At 34.9% G+C, this 24,941-nt stretch overlaps 1 protein-coding gene across 1 annotated transcript in view; it reads left to right on the plus strand.

The window, feature by feature from the left end:
* The first annotated feature begins 3,960 nt into the window (after nt 1-3,960).
* Nucleotides 3,961-24,941, plus strand: part of LOC128244678 (calexcitin-2-like) — a 35,823-nt gene continuing 14,842 nt past the window's right edge. The window contains exons 1-5 of the mRNA XM_052962711.1: nt 3,961-4,082; nt 18,684-18,800; nt 19,803-19,855; nt 20,632-20,742; nt 21,925-22,054. Of these exons, the coding sequence (XP_052818671.1) occupies nt 18,740-18,800; nt 19,803-19,855; nt 20,632-20,742; nt 21,925-22,054 (355 nt within the window). The 5' untranslated portion in view covers nt 3,961-4,082; nt 18,684-18,739. The remainder of the gene's footprint in view (nt 4,083-18,683; nt 18,801-19,802; nt 19,856-20,631; nt 20,743-21,924; nt 22,055-24,941) is intronic.

Here is a 24,941-nt window from a genome sequence, read left to right on the forward strand (position 1 = left end):
GATTGAATATTCTTTCTGGTTCGTTTATTTCTTATAGTTTATCTTACAAATTAATCAGTGTCATTTGCTAATGAATACTCCCGTGCCAGTAAAAAGCTTAAAAGCGAGATGATGAAGTCTAGCCGATGTCAAGGAAAATCTAGTGCAATGAGTTGATGGCAGCCTTTGTAAAAGTTCGTGCGATGAATATACATTTTTATGGAAGTCAAGTTCGTAAAGTTAATGCGGAAACCTTTTTCAATTTAAATTAAAACTGTTTCGAATATTCTCATGTATATGCTTCTTAAACATGATATCATGTTGGTTTGATCTGACAAGCATTCCTAAATCAGGGGACCACATTTTAGATTTAAATGAATTATTTTGAATGTTTTCAAACAAGAGTTTTGTTCCATACTTGATATATCCATTGATTTCTTAAAAGACTGATACTTTTTAATAATTATGATTAACACCTTTTGCATTTAATGTATAAGTTTATAAAAAAAAACATGATCAATATAAATACTCAGAATCTTACCACAAAGTCCGTTTTTAGATAGTTTTTCAAATGAGTCGGGTGTAACACATTGTCTAAAGCACCGGAAGTGTCAAGTGTAGTTACGTACGATAGTGAGCCATACTCTAGGCTTGAAAGAATGGTTTCTTGTAGAGCGCAGTATATTGTAATTGACAAAGATCTTTTTGGTATCCATTTTGTTGTACATTTGAACCTATGGCTGGTGCTTAGTTGAGCCTTTTTTGAAAACAAATTTACAGCAGTTGTTTGAACACATTGAATATGGCATAAAGTTATATATTACACCTTCATTATGAAATAAAATAACTCTTTGAGATAATACTGAAAAGTAGCTTCATTATTATTAAGTGTACATTAATGTTTAAATGAATTTGTGTCTGTGATGTTTGAAGATACTTTGTGTGTTTATATTGAATTAAATGACACAATTTTAAATCTGTTATAGCTTTGCTTTTATTGAAGTTATTGGTAACGTGATACAAGTAGTTCACATTACCCTAAATATGCAATCATACTTTAAATACATCATATAGGAAACAAGCAGCACGTTTTTCACACCGTAATGTGAAACAAAATCCTACCTCTGGGAATCAATATGCTCTAAAGACTTAGTCCTTACGTTCGTTTAAGGATTAAATGTAAAATAAAAATATGCGTAGGACTTCATTATTATCCTTACACTGACCACATAATTTTCATACATAGATGAACCTGCGATTCTACAATGTTCAATGTTTGTATTTGCACTCATTATTTGCAAAATTTGTTTGGGGTAAAATGGTCTTTGACTTAGTAAGAAATGGTCTGAATTGGTAAAAATATGGTTCGAAAATAAATGGGTCGCATTTATCCATTCCCCATACTACATAGTATCTTGGGGGTTTCGCCACTTATGTGATAGCTTTAGTTTGCCATTGTCATATTACGAGAAAATGTTTGCTGTATTTATTGATGTCAACACACGATTGTTTCCATATTTGGCGAACGTAATTCCCAAAGGAACTATAGACTCATGGCACAGAATCGAACATCGGAGCTTTCAATATGTGCATCTATTGATGCTGGCAATTCATATAGTATTTATAAAGCTGCTTTGCGTGTGGACTGTTATACAGTGATTGTTCTGACGTTCTATTGTCCTCGATCTATAAGGTTCACTACGATATGTAAGTAATATGCTACAACAAGAGCTTTGCAAGCGGATGTCAACACTCGTCAGTTTTTGACGATGCCTCTGTTCAAACAGTCAAATTTATATTTATTTTTGGGAGGGCTTTTTCTCAGGATAAAGTTTTAGTTAACCCTTAATAAATCTGTGTGAATATTAACATTAAATATTCTAGGATTGCACTTCATTTTTGTTTAAAAAATATGTTCATTCATCAATAAACCTTTGTACTATATTCAATATGAAACCAACGCAGGAAATAATTTCTGTTCAAGTTTACTATTCAAAAGATGCACAAGGTTTTGTATCACATTGTCATGTGAGAAACGTGATGCCAGTTGTATTGATGTATTGAAAGTGTGTCTCCATATTTCGTGGTACGTGAACAACGTGTATCATGTATTCCATAACAGATTTTAACGAAATGCTGCGATTGATTTAATTGAGTCATTATAAATTTTCATTAAGCACACGTCGTACTTTCAGATATCTTGAGCATTTACACATTTAAAGTTATATTCAATTTAATGGTAAAACATATCATGCGTGTTATAGCTGACTTGAGAAAACAATTGTTTTGTCTCCGGTGACTGAAATTTCTTTTTTTTTCTTTTTATAACTAAGGTTCAAAACTGCATGATCAGACTTTAAGCAAAACCGTTCATAGCATCATCACGATTCGAAGTGGTTCGTCTTTTACATTTACCATTGATGAAAGACTTCATCAAGGTGGGTAAATAAAAGCCTATAAGCCTTGGTCCCGCATTTGTTTCACCATGGCAATGTTTTTGGTGTTAAAATGATATGCAGTATCTTATAGATTGACGTTGCATTTCAAAAAGCGATGTAAAACTATCGTTTTACATAGATTTGATTTTTTAAAGGTTTATGGGAGGTGCCTTTGACATTTGTTAATTGATTTGTCTATGAAATACTATGTACCTGGTTCAAGTTTTAATACCGATCTTTTATTTCCCTATCGTTAATTACTTTTGATTTGAAATGTTTTTATAGCATTACGTTTTATCATATTGTCTATAAAGCTTGTTAAACATAATTATCCAGAATGTTTTTGGGGGGGTTTTGAGAAAGAAATGTATATCTTGTGTACATTTTAAAGTATTGCAGGTATGATTTAATATTGTTCTTTGAAATCATTTAAAATAATTATAATTGTTGGCCTCTCGGGAAGAACATACTAACGCGGAGCTATTTTTCAAAACCAAATTAATGGACATATTCTAAATAGTCCTTTATTGAATTCTGAATTAATTTCGCGGTATTGACTCCCCTAGGAAATTATAGTCATTTCACGAACTTTTATAATATGCTTTTATTAACTCCTGGCGCTAAATGTTTATCTACGTTTGCTTGATTTAATTATCTCCTTCATAAGCTCTACAATCACGCGCGGATATTGGTTTATCCAACGATTATCCGTAATATCAATCCGCACTGACAGAAAAAACCCAGTATATATGAAATATTGAAGCAATACTCAATCCAAAATGCATTAAAATCTAATTTCACAATCACATATGAAGATGGAAGCGACCTTTCCTAATATTATATGCACCTATAAACTAACATGTTTGTTTTTCATACATGAAATATTTAAGCAATACCCAATCCAAAATGCATTAAAATCTAATTTAACAATCATTTATGAAGATGGAAGCGACCTTTCCTAATATATTATGCACCTTCAAACTAACGAAACATTGTTTTTCATACATGAAATATTTAAGCAATACCCAATCCAAAATGCATTTAAATCTAATTTCACAATCATATATGAAGATGGAAGCGACCTTTCCTAATATTAGACACATATTCAAACTAACAAAAATCCTATTTTTTCATACAGTTTTAACTTAAGTTTAGCTTCAGTCTTTCTCTCATTGAATTTTTAATCGGGAAACTTAAACAGATTAAAAGGTTACTGGAGCGTGTGCAAGGACAAGTTGATTGTCATTATGCGAGACAATAAAATTGCAGGGTTACGAATGTATTCCTCTGGTAGTGGTTTCTTTGCTCAGGAGAGCAGTAAGCATGATCAAACGAGTTTAAATTCCGAGCATTTTTAAAACCTGCACTAGGATTTTTCAGCAAATCTGTTGATCATTGGTGCGGTACCGAAGTGACTCGTGTCATTGTTGAGAACCGACGGACAAGCCTTACCAAGCCTTACAAAGCTGGCATTAGAGAGGCAAACAAGGCTTCCACGATCAGCCGTTATTGCCATCGATTGGTATTTTATTGACGAAAACTGTCTCGCAACATAGTTGGTAGGCTGATCCAATACTCAGAAATTGCCGGGACTGTACTGCTCCCTGTTGGTCTCAGAGATAGGCTTGCTATTGTAAATTGCTTTTGGACGGATCGGACTTCGTGGTAAGTGCGTTCATGATTTTATTTTTATTTTTGTATTACTTGTATTATTAGGTTTTTAGTTTGCATTTATATATATTTTTAAAATCGGGTAAATTATTTGCATTTAGAGTTACAATTTCTAATTGATTTTCTTTCTTTTCTTTATTTTGTTTTATTTTTAATTGTTCTTTCCTATTTGCAACCGAGATATGGTTAAGAAAATTAATTTTTAATGCGATTATTTTTTAAATTATAAATCAAAATGCAAATAGGAACGTCAGAGACTTTAATATTAACATTTATTTAGGTATATTTTTGCTTGGTTTATGCGAATAACTAGGCAATGCAAGAAAGTGATCAATATTCATTTTAAATTACGATAATTGTGTTCAAAAATATTTTAAGATCAAGAATTTTAGCTAAAATCATATTCAGATTGCCGAAAGAGTAAAGTTCCAATTCAAACGAGGTGTGTTTTCTTGTAGATTGTTTCGTAATTATTACTAATAACCATGTAACAGTGAGCGTACAAAACGATCCGGTTGATAAGAGGCTGCCTGTATTGTTGTACTAAAATCGTGACTTTGTCTTCATTTTTTGCTTCGCTTTTTGAAACGAATTTCCCATGATATTGTCAATGTAAAGGTCGAGAAAAAATAAGCATTCAAAGGTACAGAAATTAACCTAGGGTTCTTTTTAATAAAGGTTTTTGTCGGTATATGTCTTACATTGAAATTAGCTTAGTGTCATAGTTTCTTGCTTTTGCTACATATTTGTGAAAAATGATAGTAAACCAGTACTTAAAAGTTAAGGAAAGGATTGTTTACAATTGTTCCAATTTATAACTTCTTTTTACAGATTTAAGATTATTGAGGCAATGACTACGATCCGACCCCAAGATCAATTTATGATGATGCCTATATATTTTTTGAAAGATTTAAGAATATTGAAGTTACGACTAAAAATAATTTCTTGAAACGGCCCCAAGATCTTTTTCATGCCTGTATATTTGTTTAAAGATTTAACAATATTGAAGTTACGACTAAATTTTATTTCTTGAAACGGCCCCAAAATCTTTTTCATGCCTATATTTTTTAAAGATTTTAAAGATTTAAGAATACTAAAGTTATTACAAAATTTCATTTCTAGAAACGACCCCCAGATCTTTTTCATGCCTATTTTTTTTTTTTAATATTTTTAAAGTTATGACATTAGCGCTTGTTTTAAACGACCCCAAGTTCTGTTCCATATCTATATTTATTGTGTATATATTATATAAGATTTCAAGATTATGAGAGTTATGACTAAAATCCTTTTTTGAAACGGGCCCTAGTTCTTTTCCATTTCTATATTCTTTTAAAGATTTAAGATTATTAAGGTTATGACTATTATTCTTTTTTGAAACAACCCCAAGTTCTTGTTCATGTCTGTAATGCAAATCAGCTCTAAATAGTTTGAAACATGAATATTGGTTCACAAATATGTATAAGGGCGATTTTTAGGGATTGATCTCACTTTCTTGTCTCAAAATAGGTTATCTCAACAAAAACACTCAACGACGTTTCGAATTATAGTCTTTAAGGCGGCAAAACGTCCATTAATGCATTAGTGTCCATTTGGAAGGTGAAATATTTATAAGATATGATACCGATATACAACACCAGTTCAGATCCTTTCGAGATGTGACAGATTTGAATCGTGTTTGGGGACACACAGATTGTATAGTACAAAGGAATTGGGCCAAATAAGCAACAGGTCTTAAGTGCAAATATTAAGTGTCAAGTTTAATAGTCTTAATGTTATTGTATAGTTTGTTTTTTGTTTTAGACAAGGTTTGGACTTCATATATTTACAACCGGTATAGTTTAAGTTCTGTTTCGCGATCAGAATCTCAAAATATCTTATTTGCATTCTGCAATCGAATTGTGTTTTATGCGACATCTATTTATTTCAACAAAAAGGTGTAAAGTTATTTTTGCGGTCGAAAATGTGAACATTATAGGTACTTTTGCAATTGGAAAAGGTTAATTTTATAATTCATTTTTCGTATTCTGAGGCGAGGCCATTTAGTGAAAGGATGGTAGTCGAACTTCATTAATCTAAAATCTGTATAAACGTCAAAAGTGGCAACACACTGATTGTTTTATTTCCCTTAACATTTTATTCATTCCAGATACTAGTTTAAGTTCAATTCACTCAAATATGAAGCAAAACAGTGAAACTATGGAACTAAGATGTATAAATTAAATGCATAAAATGACTTTTATTTGCCATTGCTTTTATACCAATCAAAAGTTTTATATATATATATATATATATATATATATATATATATATATATATATATATATATATATATATATATATATATATATATATATATATATATATTAACGGATTGAGTCGAGCAGCAGGTGTATTTAACCGGTCTGCGTATTTTGACCACACACTTATTTACAGAAATAGCAGAAACCAGTCCAGCTTTGAGCAAGTATTTTATTCATTTTGTGCAAAAAATATACAACAATTCATAAACTTTTTATTATAAAAAACGAAAAACGTTTAAAAGGAGATTATATGGACACACAAAATACTTCCCTAAAAACTGTTTCCAGTTTACTGACATTCCCAACTACACAGTTTTTTTCCACCCAACCTTAATTTTATATTGCTATCTGACGAATGCCATTCTGACCTTTATTATGTCCTCCTTATGGCACACATTTTTCTTAGTTTCCTGCATCGGTAAGTCGCCTACTCGTAGACTAAATGACGCTTTTTTGAATTGTGACAATAATATTCTGACACAACTTTACGTATACAAAACAGATCTCGCCCTACCAACTCCATTTTTTAAAGAAAAAAATCAAACTTATTGGTGTTAATGTAGGGTTGGGTTTGGGTGAGCACTGTATTTGGAAACAGACAATATTAATATAAAGGCCTTAATGATAGCAACGGTAGGACAACCATTGTCCAGTAAAACCGACGTATACCTTTTAATTATTCACTCCAGTATATATCACAAACAGATGAGGTGGGGTTTTTCGGTGATGGTCTAGACAAATATTCATCAGTCGATTAAATAACCAAAATACACGATCTAATATACCATCCCGATTGGGGACTGCAAATATAAATGGATAAACCTGAACACGTTTTCCTGAAGAAAAGAAAACTAACAAAATCTTATGAAGTCAGACATACGCTAGAAAAGTATCCCAGCGGTGGTAGCTCCGTTAGGTTAGTGCTAGATCGTTTGCTTCGGGTGCGAAAGGTCGTGTGCTCTAGTGTCGGCCCAATCTGAACGCTTAATCCATTTCCCTTAGAAAGCAAGGTTGGATGTGTGCTAGTATATCTTCAGAAGAAGTAGCTTGATAATTATGGTATCAATTAATTGTAGTATTTAAACGTGTACTGAGTTCATATGGATTCCCAGTGAAGTGTATTTTTGAATAAATAATTAATATTCCGAGGGGTCTTGTCTTACGGCTTAACTACTTAATTGAATTTACTACGTGATCTACCTGCGTAGTTAAGTGTTAATACTGTTTGGCATTGTTAACTATCCATATACATCCGCTGTTGTTTTGGATAGGTAACAACCGATGAGTTCCTATTGGCATAGGTCGCGTCAAAACGAAATATGTAAAACTATGGTACAAGTAGCCCACTAGCATCGCGATAGGTATGAAAAGGGAAGTACATGGAAAAAAGGTATACTAAGTACTGGTTTAACCCCCCCAAAATATATCCCTTGCATCGGTGCTTTACATACCAGTGAAAGTCCAGGAGGTCAAAAGTTTAGAGTACCGCATCCGGGTCTCCTTGTATCTCACTATTCTTCTTCCAAGATTTGGCTGGGATATCCTGTTACTTCTATCTTATGTCTCTTATAACATCAAGCCATATGCAGCTTATTAGCGATGGCAGACCTCCATAAAATCTGACAAACATCATCCAACATAAATCCTAGAAAACAACAACATATCCTTGATAAAAAACCGAAGCAAAAATAAATGTTAGCAGATTATTCAACTTTGTTAATGCGGATTAAGTAATTACAATGCAATAAACTCAGCTTTTTGATATGGAAATTAGTTGCAAATTTCTTGTTGTTTATGCTAAGATGGATTAGACACATTATTACTGCTATTGTGTTTAAGTATTGTTTTCCCCACTGAATGTATTTAACCAGAAAGCGAGGTCAGCTGAATTGATTTTTTTCTTTCAAATCAGTAGAGAAAACATTTAAAAAGGTACACCTTTAAACACAATATTTTTTTGTTATCTACGTTTGTATTTCAGATTGAATAATTTCATTGTTTCAATAACAAAACTGTTAACGATCACCGGCAATTACTTTGGAAAGAAAACATATCTGGTCCTATACAAATCACCGTCGTGTGTGTGTCTGTCTGTATGTCCGTCCGTTCACATTGTTTATGTTTTTAATAACTTACCAGCCGTTCTTTCTTTACTTGTTCACAGTAATTATACGCTCTTTTGGGACATATTGATTTATAGAATTCTGCTCTGTTCTTCACTGAACTAAATAAGATAGTCACTAAGCATTAGTGTCAGTTGATTCAGAACTGACGTCTAAAATAAAGACAAATTTTATCAGTCCTACTTTAGTAGTGGTTCTAGGCATTATCGTATAATAATCAGATGTCACAGCTCCTGGAAAATATTCTGTATTTTAGTCTCACGTTTCTTTTCATATTCATACCTTCATTATGTAAGAGTGTCAACAGCCCACAATTTCTGTAAACACTCCATGCCAAGTGAGGATATGTTAGTAGTAAATTTAAATGATCCTCACTAAAATTTTAGAAATATCAATTCGAATAACAATACGTTTGTGATGACTGGTCGACTTTTCTGAGTATTATTCTTTATTATAAAAAATGAGTCACAGTTGAGATGGTTTCGGTGATTTCAACATTTATTTTACAGCTTCGTCTTCAAATACATTATATATTTTAATTCCCGATTACTCATACACTTTTGCTCTAGATTTTATCCCGATTTACAAGATGATATGCCAGTTTCTTTGACAGATCCATGATAACAAGTTGGCTGTATGTTAATTAAAGCAATCGCTTAATGTGCCTGGGTCTAAAGAGGAATCATATTCTCCATAATGCAAAAAAGTAAATTGAAAAGTCCTGCAGCCAACAAGTTACTAAGTTTATTGTTATTTAAACCATATGGTACCAAAGTAACAACACCAACACCACCACCACCAACAACAACACAAACACACGGAACATCACAAATAGCAGAAGAAAGTGTATTCCAAACGTTGGGATAACGTCTTGGAACTGCCGGCGAAAATATGAAACACCCAAATTGCCGGATTGTACCTACATGTATTATCATAATAAACAAAGCAAAATAGGCCATGGAACACGATTATAACAAGCGCAAATGACAAAGTAGACCAATATATCCATGCACGTTAATTGTTTGTAATTTTCGGGATTATATTGTTCTTTTAACGATTAATATAAACAGTGAAACCTTTAATTCTACAACTTTCATTTTTCGAATCTTGTTTTACCTTGTTTAGGGAAAATAATGTTCAATGATAATTACTGTGTGTAACTGTTGTCAATAAAGTTTATGACCAACTTTATGGCATTTCGGCGGATGTTATTGTACCCAAATCAGCCGTTAGGAACACATCATTATTGAATGTGGGGTAATTTTTATCGAGTTATTGTATAATTAATGGCAACGGTTCTTTAAGGAAACTTGTGTACTAACAACACCCGTGGATGCTTTATTTACCAAACATGGCTGCGAAACAATGCTATAATGTACAAAGTTCACTTGAAACTGAAATATTGATTATCAACTGGACCAAGAGATAACATCAATGTCAATTACAAAAACTACGTTTTAGTTTCGTTCGGTCTCACACAGACACGAAACATAATAGTATTTGACGCCAATATTGACAACATTGAAACAAGGACACAACAGGTTAAAAAGTTACTCTGCAATTTAAACGCCAACTTTATGGGTGTTTTTTTGTGAAATACATTCGAAATGAGAGATTCCTAAAAACCACAAATTGTTTGGCGCTACAGTCAACCTTTTGCACAACATTGAGTACGCCCTCATGCCGACTCAGGTTAAAACATGTTTGGGATAAGAACGCCGCAGCAATTCTTATGTATAACATTGCACACGCCCTCATCAACCACTCAAGTTAACTCATATCAGAAACACGAACGCTGCAGCCATTCTTGATAACAACATAACTCACGCCCTCATCGCCGACTCAAGTTTAAACATGTCAGAAACACGAACGCTGCAGCCATTCTCATGTATAACATTGCATACGCCCTAATCGCCAACTCAAGTTGAAACATGTCTGAAACACGAACGCTGCAGCCATTCTAATGTATAACATTGCACACGCCCTAATCGCCAACTCAAGTTGAAACATGTCTGAAACAAGAAGGTTGCAGCCAACCTCATGTGTAACATTGCGAACGCCCCAATCGCCGACTCAAGTTGAAACATGTCAGAAACACGAACGCTGCACCCAGCCTCATGTATAACATTGCGAACTCCCTAATCGCCGTCTCAAGTTGAATCATGTATAGCTCACGAACACTGCACCCAGCCTCATGTATAACATTGCGAACTCCCTAATCGCCGTCTCAAGTTGAATCATGTATAGCTCACGAACACTGCACCCAGCCTCATGTAAAACATTGCGAACTCCCTAATCGCCGTCTCAAGTTGAATCATGTATAGCTCACGAACACTGCACCCAGCCTCATGTAAAACATTGCGAACTCCCTAATCGCCGTCTCAAGTTGAATCATGTATAGCTCACGAACACTGCACCCAGTCTCATGTAAAACATTGCGAACTCCCTAATCGCCGTCTCAAGTTGAATCATGTATAGCTCACGAACACTGCACCCAGCCTCATGTAAAACATTGTGAACTCCCTTAGCGCCGTCTCAAGTTGAATCATGTAAAGCTCACGAACACTGCACCCAGCCACATGTATATCATTGCGAACGCCCTCATCGACGACTCAAGTTGAAACATGTCTGAAACACGAACGCTGCACACAGCCTCATGTATAACATTGCGAAAGCCCTCATCGACGACTCAAATCAAATCATATCTAAAAACCCTGACGCTGCAGCCAACGCATGTGGACTGATCAAAGCACTATCAAAGGATTGCCTATACCCAATCGTGACATCGCCACAATGACTTTTGATTGATTGTCATTTGATAAGCTTAATATCACCCAAGTGTGGTTCCCGGAAAGGACACAATTTATCACATTGACAGCCTCTGAACTTGAGTACGCAGTTGATTACTTTTAATAATATGAATTTACATTGATATATTGGGCGCCATTATCAGGTTCGTAGCTAGCCCTTAATTCATGTGGATTCATAATTGTGCTGGGGTGGAGAGGTCCAGAGGCATGCCCCCTCGTAAGCTTAGAAAGCCATGGTGCAATCTGGTGCATTCTGGGCCGTTTGATGTGATTTATTTAGAACTGGAAAATGGACAGTTTTAGAATCATGTAGTCAACTACGCACTCTGCAACTTTGGCTGATTTTTTAGTCAGAAGCAAGTGAATACATCCGCGTTCTCACGTAAAGGCAAACACGCGCCTGATTATTGTACTTAAGTGTGCAGATTCTATAGATAACATTTCTGTTCACACTTATATATTCATATAAATTGAGAGAGTATTGTGCTTGAGTCTATGATCTATATCGAGCCTGCAGTTATTAATGAAGTCCATGAATATTTAAGTCCATGTGCATAAAATTTTTTTATCTTTATTTGGTAGAACTGGATTTTCGAGTCTCTCTTGACAGCATTATCATGATTAACATTAAACCACATCAACAAGTTTTCATTGCATTCAGGCACATTTGGAGCTCATGACGAAAATTTAATGAAGCGTTACGGTATAGCTTTTTGTGAAAAAGAAAACAAAATTGTACATCAAAAATACATTAAAACGGATCAAGTATACATCAAAACATATCCATTATACATATAAACGCATCAAATTTACACCAACTAACATCAACTTCACATACAATAAAACACACTGGAGAAACTGAAACAGTTAAACTACTTTGGTGTTGAAACATTTCATGCTGAAATATTTAAGAGTTGGTTTTGTTACATCAATACACAGAAATGTATCAATTTTGTCATTCCAATTATCCGTATCAATTCTGCATGAATACCAGATACATGTTAGAAAGCTTTTATCAAAGCATTTCATTAAATAATTCATGTGTACATCCTGTTGCTTGACTAGAAAATGATAAAATAATTTGTGTCATTTAAATAAAAAAAAACTAGAATGCTCGAAGCTTTGTCGACCGTTTTTCAAACTGGAAACAAAACAATGAATGGACACCTGCCCTGAATAATCAATATGTTATACCTGAAAGGCCACTACAAACAAACAAAGCAATACAAAAAATAACGATTCGCTGCGGTGGAAAATGAATATTAAAGCGTCAGAATTGCGAAATGAGATTTCCCGCCATGGTTTCTCGTTTTCCTGTTTTCATCACCGCCAGCGTGAATGGATGTGTTATTGAATCAGGAACAGCACAGAAGAAAGACAGAGGAAATAAAAGCATCCTAAAATGTAATGGAAATTCACAAACGCCATAGATCCAATAATTATCTTCTATTCCATGTAATTTATAAGCTTGGTTTTAACTCCTTGTACAAACTGTACTTTTTTGCTGATTCGATGATAAAGTTAATGTTGCTAGGGTCTTTTATTAAAGCTGAGTACAGCCAACAATCGCTTTGTCGAAGTCGATGGGAAGTAAGCGTATACTTCGAGATAACCAAGATTCGAAATAACCGAAATTCAAAACATGAATGACTAAACACAACAAATTCGAAAAAAGTTCAACATATCTTCGAGTTAACAGAGTTCTTAATAGCAAGTTTCGACTTTAGTCTTATAAGCTATATTTTGATGCAATTTATCCAATTTGACCCGGTAGTTTCATTAGAATGAAGGACAAAACCGTGTTTTGAGAGTAAATAATGGAATATACGCACAGGAGTAGGTTTCACATTTTGACATACAATAAAAAAAATGATTGCACGTTCATACAATATGGTTAAAAACGAATTTATTGAAATAAAAAAAATAAGCCAAAATAATGAAACTAGCTCTCTTTAGGTAACAAATATGCAAATCTGACCCGATGTTTTCCAGTCGGTAATTTCCCATCGCAAACAACCTAGTATATATGTCGGTACATCAATAGTAATTCGTGAATTAAGTACTAATATGACATTAATTAGTTGAAGTATTTTAACGTGCTGTTTGTTTAATAAGTACAAATTGATTTCATGTGAAGTAAATCAATGCAAGCAATTATATTCAAGAGTAAAATCCTTAGGTTTAACTGTTAAATTGAAATAACTACGCGATTTACTTGCAGCGTAGATAACTGTAAAGAGTCCAGACATTGTAAATTGTCCAAACGCATCCGAGGTTGTTTTCGATTAAAAATGGCCGAGTAGTTCTGATGGAATTTTTCATGCATTATATCTGTCCAATGTAAATTGCGCGTCTAAAACCATTCCATTTTACTGTGAGGTTACTGTTAGTGCATTTTTGGTTGATATTTAGCAATGTGTTTTATAACAAAAATATTGGTTCTAACGCCTTTAATACTAGCGTTAATAAAATGGTATGGAAATGGAAACTCGCTATCAACGAGTTTTAAATAGCATCGCAGTAATAGTACTAGTAATTCGTGCAATATTTATTTCCATATAACATTTTTAGAAGTACACAGTTTGAGCATAATCGAAGGAATTAGCATGGCAATAATACATAAAACATAGACATGTGCATTGTAAATGCACAACACAAAGCAGATGAGAGCTATGCAGTCTGTCGCGTTGGTCAATCTTTAAAGCAACGTGTAAGACGTTTTGAACATTCCTAGACCTAGTTCTAAAACTAACTTCTTCTTTACCAGATTCCGTTCGCTGTATTTGTAGTTTTCACAGATTGCCACATTATAAGATCTTTTCTCATGGGAAATAAGAAAACAGACAAGGAATTTTAAAATGTATAACTTCCACGGGGGTTGATCCTATCGCCGTTCCAACCGCATTGCCGTTTGTCCGTGGGGAGCGAAAATTAGTATCAGAAATGATCTTATAAGAAGGCCGTTACCCTGGACATGAATAATAATATCTGTCATGAGTTCCCGTTCCGGATTGAAAAATCCGACCCGAGGGCACCTGCGTTGCCAGGTAACGAGACTTGCCGAGTTACCGGCTAACCAGCGTGCCCGAGGGTCGGATTTTTCTATCCGGAACGGACACACATGATATATTTTTTTTCTAGCATACCTTAAATTACATTTTTATGTGAATAAAAAACATAAGAAAGCGCGTCATTTCACCAATAAGCTTGTGCGATGATGTTTACTGACGTCATGACGCGCAGTAATTTGTATTCATTGCATACGTCAATAAGTTCCTTCGCTATCACGTCTTTTAAGGGTTATTTTGTTTTGTTTTTAAGGAATATTTTTGTAAAGTTAATGTTAATGGAACTCATCTATTGAAATCTCATAACTATGCTTACATTAAGTGTTCAATAAAAGAAATTGAAAGTATTACGTCACAGCGCGTGACTCATCTGGCATGGGGGGATGCCAGATGGAGTTTTCCAGCACGGCTGAATTTACCGGAAATGCCTATCCGGTGTGCTAGAACATCAGTTATTCTCAATAAGTGTAGTCGAACTTGATGTTCTCCGCAAGAGTGTGATACAATTTTTGATGAAGCAAAATTTGGCGGAAATGTTCTCAACAAGTTTTTTTTTATAAACGTTCAGTTTAGTCCCTTCTAACTAATTTTTGAATACGACTATATTTCATTGATTTTTAAATGTATTCCGGAATACTGTATCTTTAATATTGAACTACCCGCGATTATTTTAGTCTTTATGCTTTCAGGCGTTTGTAAATTTATGCCAGCCAGAACATACACAAAATTCACGTATTCCTAGACATCAAGTCTGGTGGTTATTGTAGAGGGACTATTATTAGTACTATTAGATATCAAGACTTTCTGTATTTTTGCAATAATAATAATGAGTTACTGCATGCATCCTTGATGTATTCCTATCTCTTTTATACATACTTTATCTTGTAAAAGTTGTTCTCATATATCTGTTTTGAATTTCATGACATCGTCTACGAAAGCAAATGAACATGGCCTTAAAGAGAAAATAAGCGTTTGCTCATATAGACTGAAGTATTATGTTCAGAACCAGCCAACAGTGGATGTTACCTCAGAATTGTTATTAACATCATTTCCTTCGAGGGCAGTTTTACTATCAGATTGCCCAAATGTCCCATTGTTGCGCAGGAAAAGCTATGCAATCAGTGCCCAGATTCCGTTTACTGTGTCTGGGCAACTATTTATCTTCTATTTCATTAGCTGAAAACTATTGCCTCTAGACAGGCAAATATCTCGTAAAAGTGCCAATATCTTTAGATGTAAGAGGTTTCTCCGGTTAAAGAGATTCAACTAACTTCGCTTTTTATATTGTGATTTCTGCGCGAAATTAATCACTCAAGAATCTGATAGCGGTGTTGAAATTACCAAGCACACAATATTACAAAATAATCAGTTGATATGGGTTTCTAAATAATACAATGACTTGTCGAAACACTTTTTTCCACGTGAAATAATACGATGAAAACTTCAGGGACACACCCAGTAGTACAAAAATAAAATGATAATTTATCACTAGGACTTACTTTAGGCTACAGTATGTGTATACCACGTGATAAATTGCGTCATAAATGATACGTCGGGGGCCAACATTTTGCTTCGAATGAAGCCTTTAAACAGGGATAACATCACTATTTCTTCACCATTTTAATTGAAATATAGCGCCGCTAATGGAACCCCATCTTCGATCTTTTACCAGAGATTGATTGAGAGTTTAGTTTCTTAAAACACATCGACAAACCTGTTCATAAAACGGCCGTGCACTGTCAAAACATTATTTTGGAAACAAGTTTCTCGAAGTGTTTGATGAAACCTAATAATCACCTTAGCAAACTCCGGAAATAAAACGAAGGCGGGGCTTTTTGAGCGACATACACTGCCCTTTTAAACTGGTTAAGAAAAATATTCTTTGTTTTTTAGTCTTCATTTTAAGCAAATTGTTGCCTTCCGATGTAGCATATATGATGTACTTAATCACGTGGTATACAAACACTGGGCTAGGACCCAGAGGAAACTAAACTAGAGACAGAAAACGTGCACGCGCCAAAATCAGACAACACATAGCGTTATCATTAAAGCTGCACTCTCACAGATTGAACGTTTTGACAACTTTTTTTATTTTTTGTCTTTGAACGAGCCGATTGTTTTGCGAAATTCATGGAAATCAGTTATATAAGACTGCTGACAAAAATCAGATCGCAGATTTATATAAATAAGTTCAAAAATTGATGTTTGATGCATTTTTCTTAAACCGTTAGTTTAAGCCATAAAACATTAATTTTCGAACGGAAATATGAAAATCTACGATCTGATATTTTGTATGCAATCTTATATCATTTGATTGCAGATATTTACACAAAAATTTGCTCTTTCCAAGACAAAAAATAAAAAAGTTGTTAAAATGGTAAATCTGTGAGATTGCAGCTGCTTTAAATGATGGGTTTATTACTAGAGCGGTCGGTGAAACACGAGTTCACTAGAACACGGGGTTTCACTTAGGGTTTGAACTAGTTTGAGTCATCAAACTCACACTTGACAAAATATAAACAAGAAATTGCAAGTCTTTGCAAGTTCCGATATAATAATTTAGGCGTCGCTTGTTGTGTAATTTTGTCATCACTCCTATTATACGATCGCTTTAACGGTTGAATATTTCAGTGAGGTATGATTATCTTGTCAATAGTAATATTTATATTCGCCATTTTAATCCTAGTTTATTGATTTTGCAAATGAAACGTTCAATTTCATTTGAAACACTGACATAATATTTAACTAATAATATTGTGTTGCTATTGTAGCGCATGCGTCGCCCGCAATTATGTCACGCAAAGTGCCTAGAAAATTGCACTTTGTGAGGTAATAAACATATTTTAAAAATCACAATTATTCAAGCAATTATTCTTGCACAGGGAACAAGAGACACTGCCGGCGTGGGGCTGAACAATATTGTAATAAAAAAAGTATTTAATTTGATTCAGCAATATGCAATCAAATCCATCTCTTTTTCATTTTATAAAACCCGAGACAAAATTATTATTTGACTGTAATACTGCAGTAGTTATTCCAATTGGCTCCTGAGGTCTTGCACATCAAGACAACATATAATCATATAATTAAGACTTCAGGAGCAAGCCTTTACTTACGAACAGTATGAGTACTGCCATATTGGTTTGATAAGGTTTACCTTTTGCGTGTTATCTTTATTTAGGATTGTTGGGATAAGAGTGAGGTTTTTGCACTTGGTTTAAACCCCCAGTTAATTTACATTTTACTGACAGTTCCAAGGCGGCACCTTACAATCCTTGATAAACATACCTTGTGTTTTATACATAGTATGTATGCATATGCTGTTTGTGGAGTTTCGTGCTGTTCTTCCATGTTTCTTGTTTGTGATTTTATGGTCTATGTCCTTGCTTTGCTCGTTTGCCCAGTGCCATTAAACCGGGTTTATGTTTAAACTTTTTGCTACTGAGCTTGTTTCTGTAGCTTTTCGCATAAATATTAATGACACAAAATCCCGAATAAATATCTGCCGTTTCTGTTAAACTATAAGTAGGTCTCTGTCATTTAATTATCAGATGAGAATGGTCTAGTGGCATAAAAACCCGACTGCCACCAAAGAAGTTAGGTGTTCCATATCAACCAGGGACGTTTTCTTTGGTATCACAAAGACAATCATTAATACTGGCCTCAGTTTTATAAAATATGCATTAAATATTCAATTCGATTCTTTCTTAATCTATTTAACTTAATTACAGAATGGCAATGCTCAAGCTCGCAATTAGAAGTAAATATTTGTGTAAAGGTGTTGATATTACTTTTTATTTTTGCCTTTTTGTTTCGAACCAATTGATGCAAACATGCATGGAAACCAGTCATAAGACTGCTGAAAAAAAAATCACAGATTTTTATATTTAAGTTCAAAAATTGATGTTTTATGCATTTTTATTAAACCGTTGGTAACGCTTTAACCATAGAACATTAGTATTTGGACGGAAATATGAAAATCTGCGATCTGTTTTTTGTTAGCAGTTTTTTATCACTGATTTGCCGATATTTTCGCAAAAATGGTTTCATTCCAAGACAGTAACTAAAAAAGTTGTCAAAACGTAGAATCGATGAGAGTGCAGCTTTAATAGACGATAATGAGTTATAAGCTGTACATATCATTTGAACAATATACTCAAGGTCATAACTTTTCGAGGAACAACGTCTACCTTATGAATGGATCCGCGAATAATACACATCAGCTTAGAGCCGTATCCCTTATTGAAGAAACAAAAGTTAATATAAACTTATTAGTTTTGTCTGTATTTTTCAGGATCCAGGACGTGATTGCATAGAAAGTTTTCCATTTCAACCCATCTGTCTGACAATATGGCTGAGTTGTCGAACTTTCAGGAGAACAAGATTTCAAAGCTGTTTACGATGCTTTATGGTAAACATTTCATGTAACGCTTGAAAAAGAAGAGTCATTTACAAGTGTAGCCGGTATTAGGAGGCAAAAACATGCCTGCCAATGGAGCAACCTGAATATAAACGAGACTTCTATACATGCTAATGATAATTAGTTCCTCCAAAATTCTTTTATCTTTATTTTGCATTTCCTTTATTAAAGTTATGTGAGGTTTATATGTGTACGTAACTTTAATTCTGTTAAAAATGAACAATGACAACGTCTAATCAAGGACATTGTATGTATTGATCGCTACAGGTTACACACTACTGCCTTCCCTTTACTTTTCTGTGTAAACAGGCAACACTTCAGATTGGGAAAGAATGCCATTTCTAGCGTTTCACGTATCTGAGTACATTTCTTTAAAATTCAGTTCAAAACCAATTCATTGAAACAATAGAAGAAGTGTGTCACGTTTCTCCTAAGAAATTTGAATCATTTTGAAATTAGTTCACACTTATTTGTTCGCGGAATTCATGTTGCATCAGAACGGAAGTTCGCAGGCAAGCTGGAAATATTCAATCTCTGCTGGATTCATTCTAATTCGAGGTATAGAACTGATTTCAAAGAAAAACGACTATAAATTATTGCAATACAACATTGTTTTATCGGAAAGGTCAGCTAAACTGGTTAAAATAGTTACTTCACATGCAATACTGTTTGCATGTATGAATTCCCTTAACATCCATCATGATGTATCATCTGATCGGCATTTATAAACGATGCAATTTTCACATTGTGCAGTATTTGATTTTTATTGCCATGTCAATGTCTAGTGTGTTTGGTGCCAACCGAACGCTTCCATGATTGCTATCACCCTAATAAAATGTTTAAGGATATTCTGGAGGCGTCCTGTTATGGCAAAACATGAAACCACATGGGAGATTTACAGACTGAATTATTATGTGCAGGGAATTGTAAAAATTATTGGCATCGACTCATACACACAAGGAAACCCCATATTCTGTTTCCCTGCTTTTTCAGACAGCAATAATGATGGGGTGATTGAAAAGCGGGACTTTGATATCTACCTTCGAGTAAGTATATATACTTCGAAAGTCCATTAATGTATCTATTTCTTACAGCTATAATGGACATGTATGCCTAAAATTCAACAGGGTGAACAGTTGTATGATATCCTGGTTAAAGCCTTTTTTGTGCTGCTCTTCAACATGTGTGTGTGTGTGTGTGTGTGTTTACCAAAATTGTTTATTAAAAATTTAGGGTTTGACATAATATTAACTTTATTATTATTGCATTATTTGACACTTTTACCAAGGATTTTATAAATCAGACAAATATGCAATGTGATGATTATATCATTGCATGGTTGATGTCTCGGCGTGGTACAGTCGAAACTCGCTATGTCGACATCAGTTATATCGATGTTCTGGTTATGTCGAACTATTTTTCGAAAGGGTTGGTTAAAGTAAAGCTTTATATTTCGGTTATATAGAAATTGCGTTATCTCAATGTATTTCCCTTGGTCCAAACCACTTTGACATATCGATTTTTTTATATGTTTTTCTGTGGCTTATATCGAAATTGCGTTATCTCGATGTATTTCCCTTGGTCCAAACCACTTTGACCGATCGAGTTTTGACGTGTTTTATGTAGCTTATATCGAAATTTCGTTATCTCGATGTATTTCCCTTGGTCCAAACTACTTTGACAGATGGAGTTTTGACATGTTTTTATGTGGTTAATATCGAAATTTCGTTATCTCGATGTATTTCCCTTGGTCCTAACCACTTTGAAAGATCGAGTTTTGACTATATATATATGTATCATTCAAATATTTCATTGGCAACAGAAAGTCAGCCAAGTCCTTGGTTGGAAAAGTGACAGTGAGAAGTACCTTAAGGCACAGGAAACCTTAAACACGGTCTGGGATGGATTGAAGGAATATGCTGATACTGACAAGGTACAATTTTGTTGTCTCATTTCTTTTCTAACCTACTTATCTCAGTTGGAATTCGTAAAGCTCATTGTCTTATATTTTGCAATCTCTGTTATATAAACGAGAAAAAAGAATATCAATAACATATTATATATTTAAAATGTCTTATAAGTATGTATTCAACGTAACAACATTTCGCGCCGAAGCTGTTTTTTTTTCCGAAAAAGCAACATTCGCTCTATAATAATATGTAGTTCACGTACAACCAAAATAAAACAATAATTCGTTTCGAGGCTGTCTTACTTCAGGACAAAGCCACATTCACTCAAACATTATTGCATTTACAAGTGGTCATTCCATCGTGATGTCTTCCTTTGCACTTTTCTAATTGTCCCGTGGTATTGGCGCCGAAAACAACATAGTCAATAATTTACTCATCCATTTAATCACTGTTCAGCATAGCATGGCTCGAAATATTTTTACTCTATTGGAATCATATCGTCCCATAGATTATTTTGACATAGATGTTGGTCATTAAGTTACAAAAAGCATGTTTAAGAGCAAAAATGTTCGGAAGTAATTACTTTTTTAATAAAATTGTGTACTTAACTTTCGCATGGCCATATAATGGAGGGTAACACACACACTTTGTTTAGGAATTAAGAAATATCTAAAAACAAAACAAAAAAGTATTCCTTTGTAATTACAATATACTCCGGATTTAAATAGTGTACCCCGTTAAGTGAAAATTTAAGTATAATCGAGGAACTGAGGCCGGGTTATAGTTTCACCAAACTTACTTAATTTACTCAGTAAATAATTTGACTCATTTAACCACATAACAGCCTAACTGTTTTACAAGTTGAATTACGACTCTGTTAGAAGCGAGATCTCTCTAATCAAATGTTGGTATGAGATTTTGGTGAACATATAAAGAAAACAGTTGCAAGGAAGGAAACACGTTTGAATGATTACTCAAAATACGAAAGTTGTACTGTTCATCTTTCTCGTATTTAATGATCTTATAAGATAAGATAGTATACATAACTTTCGGTCAAACAAAGGTAACATATTAACTAAAAATAAATCAAAAGATGAATAATTCAAAATGTGTCTGGACAGTAAGTTTTGGTACTTGACCTGTCCTTATGGTTCCAAGTAGTTCATATTACTCAAACACTGCATCAATTCTTTTACACCCATCAGGACGCCAAGATCACGCTAGAGGAATGGCTGAGAATGTGGCGGGACTGTCTCAAGGACATTGAGGCTGGCGAGTTCCCAGCCTGGCAGAAGAAGTACATGGACCTCATGTTTGATGTCAATGATATGTCAGGTACAAGCACTGTATTATTTTGTTGACAGGTCGATGGATAAACATACAAGAATCAACAAGTCCTATACGAAATAAATTTAATACTTAGTACCAATGAGGTCAAGTACAAAAACTGTCTTACTAAATTGATTAGTATGATATTGTATTGTTTGATATCAGTGGTATGGCATATACAGAAAATTGGAGTTCACTGATAAGCCAGGTATTACCAATATCATGATGTTTGATGGCCTTTGTATGGCAGATACAGACACTTCAAACAACTCTGATAACCCAGGTAGTTCCACTATTGAAATGTTTGATTGCCGTGGTATAACGGATACCGATACTTTTTACTTCACTGATACGCCAGGTATTACCAATATTGCCATATTTGATGCGAGTGGTATGGCAGATACAAACACTTTGAACTCCACCTATAGGCCAGGTATTACCAATATTGCCGTGTTTGATGCGAGTGGTATGGCAGATACAAACACTTGGAACTCCACCTATAAGTCAGGTATTACCAATATTGACATGTTTGATGCGAGTGGTATGGCAGATACAAACACTTGGAACTCCACCTATAAGCCAGGTATTACCAATATTGCCATGTTTGATGCGAGTTGTATGGCAGAAACAAACACTTTGAACTCCACCTATAAGCCAGGTATTACCAATATTGCCATGTTTGATGCGAGTTGTATGGCTGAAACAAACACTTTGAACTCCACCTATAGGCCAGGTATTACCAATATTGCCATGTTTGATGCGAGTGGTATGGCAGATAAAAACACTTGGAACTCCACCTATAAGCCAGGTATTACCAATATTGCCGTGTTTGATGCGAGTGGTATGGCAGATACAAACACTTGGAACTCCACCTATAAGCCAGGTATTACCAATATTGCCGTGTTTGATGCGAGTGGTATGGCAAATACAAACACTTGGAACTCCACCTATAAGCCAGGTATTACCAATATTGCCGTGTTTGATGCGAGTGGTATGGCAGATACAAACACTTGGAACTCCACCTATAAGCCAGGTATTAACAATATTGCCGTGTTTGATGCGAGTGGTATGGCAGATACAAACACTTGGAACTCCACCTATAAGTCAGGTATTACCAATATTGCCATGTTTGATGCGAGTGGTATGGCAGATACAAACACTTGGAACTCCACCTATAAGTCAGGTATTACCAATATTGCCGTGTTTGATGCGAGTGGTATGGCAGATACAAACACTTTAAACTCCACCTATAAGCCAGGTATTAACAATATTGCCGTGTTTGATGCGAGTGGTATGGCAGATACAAACACTTGGAACTCCACCTATAAGTCAGGTATTACCAATATTGCCATGTTTGATGCGAGTGGTATGGCAGATACAAACACTTGGAACTCCACCTATAAGTCAGGTATTACCAATATTGCCATGTTTGATGCGAGTGGTATGGCAGATACAAACACTTGGAACTCCACCTATAAGCCAGGTATTACCAATATTGCCGTGTTTGATGCGAGTGGTATGGCAGATACAAACACTTGGAACTCCACCTATAAGCCAGGTATTACCAATATTGCCATGTTTGATGCGAGTGGTATGGCAGATACAAACACTTGGAACTCCACCTATAAGCCAGGTATTACCAATATTGCCGTGTTTGATTCGAGTGGTATGGCAGATACAAACACTTGGAACTCCACCTATAAGCCAGGTATTAACAATATTGCCGTGTTTGATGAGAGTTGTATGGCAGATACAAACACTTTAAACTCCACCTATAAGCCAGGTATTACCAATATTGCCGTGTTTGATGCGAGTGGTATGGCAGATACAAACACTTGGAACTCCACCTATAAGCCAGGTATTACCAATATTGCCGTGTTTGATTCGAGTGGTATGGCAGATACAAACACTTGGAACTCCACCTATAAGCCAGGTATTAACAATATTGCCGTGTTTGATGAGAGTTGTATGGCAGATACAAACACTTTAAACTCCACCTATAAGCCAGGTATTACCAATATTGCCGTGTTTGATGCGAGTGGTATGGCAGATACAAACACTTGGAACTCCACCTATAAGCCAGGTATTACCAATATTGCCGTGTTTGATGCGAGTGGTATGGCAGATACAAACACTTTAAACTCCACATATAAGCCAGGTGATAACAATATTGCCGTGTTTGATGCGAGTGGTATGGCAGATACAAACACTTTAAACTCCACCTATAAGCCAGGTAATAACAATATTACCGTGTTTGATGCGAGTGGTATGGCAGATACAAACACTTTAAACTCCACCTATAAGCCAGGTATTAACAATATTGCCGTGTTTGATGCGAGTGGTATGGCAGATACAAACACTTGGAACTCCACCTATAAGCCAGGTATTACCAATATTGCCATGTTTGATGCGAGTGGTATGGCAGATACAAACACTTGGAACTCCACCTATAAGCCAGGAATTACCAATATTGCCGTGTTTGATTCGAGTGGTATGGCAGATACAAACACTTGGAACTCCACCTATAAGCCAGGTATTAACAATATTGCCGTGTTTGATGAGAGTTGTATGGCAGATACAAACACTTTAAACTCCACCTATAAGCCAGGTATTACCAATATTGCCGTGTTTGATGCGAGTGGTATGGCAGATACAAACACTTGGAACTCCACCTATAAGCCAGGTATTAACAATATTGCCGTGTTTGATGCGAGAGGTATGGGAGATACAAACACTTGGAACTCCACCTATAAGTCAGGTATTAACAATATTGCCGTGTTTGATGCGAGTGGTATGGCAGATACAAACACTTGGAACTCCACCTATAAGTCAGTTATTAACAATATTGCCATGTTTGATGCGAGTGGTATGGCAGATACAAACACTTGGAACT

The sequence above is a fragment of the Mya arenaria genome, chromosome 8, assembly GCF_026914265.1.
Source record: "Mya arenaria isolate MELC-2E11 chromosome 8, ASM2691426v1".
NCBI classification, from domain to species: Eukaryota; Metazoa; Mollusca; class Bivalvia; order Myida; family Myidae; genus Mya; species Mya arenaria.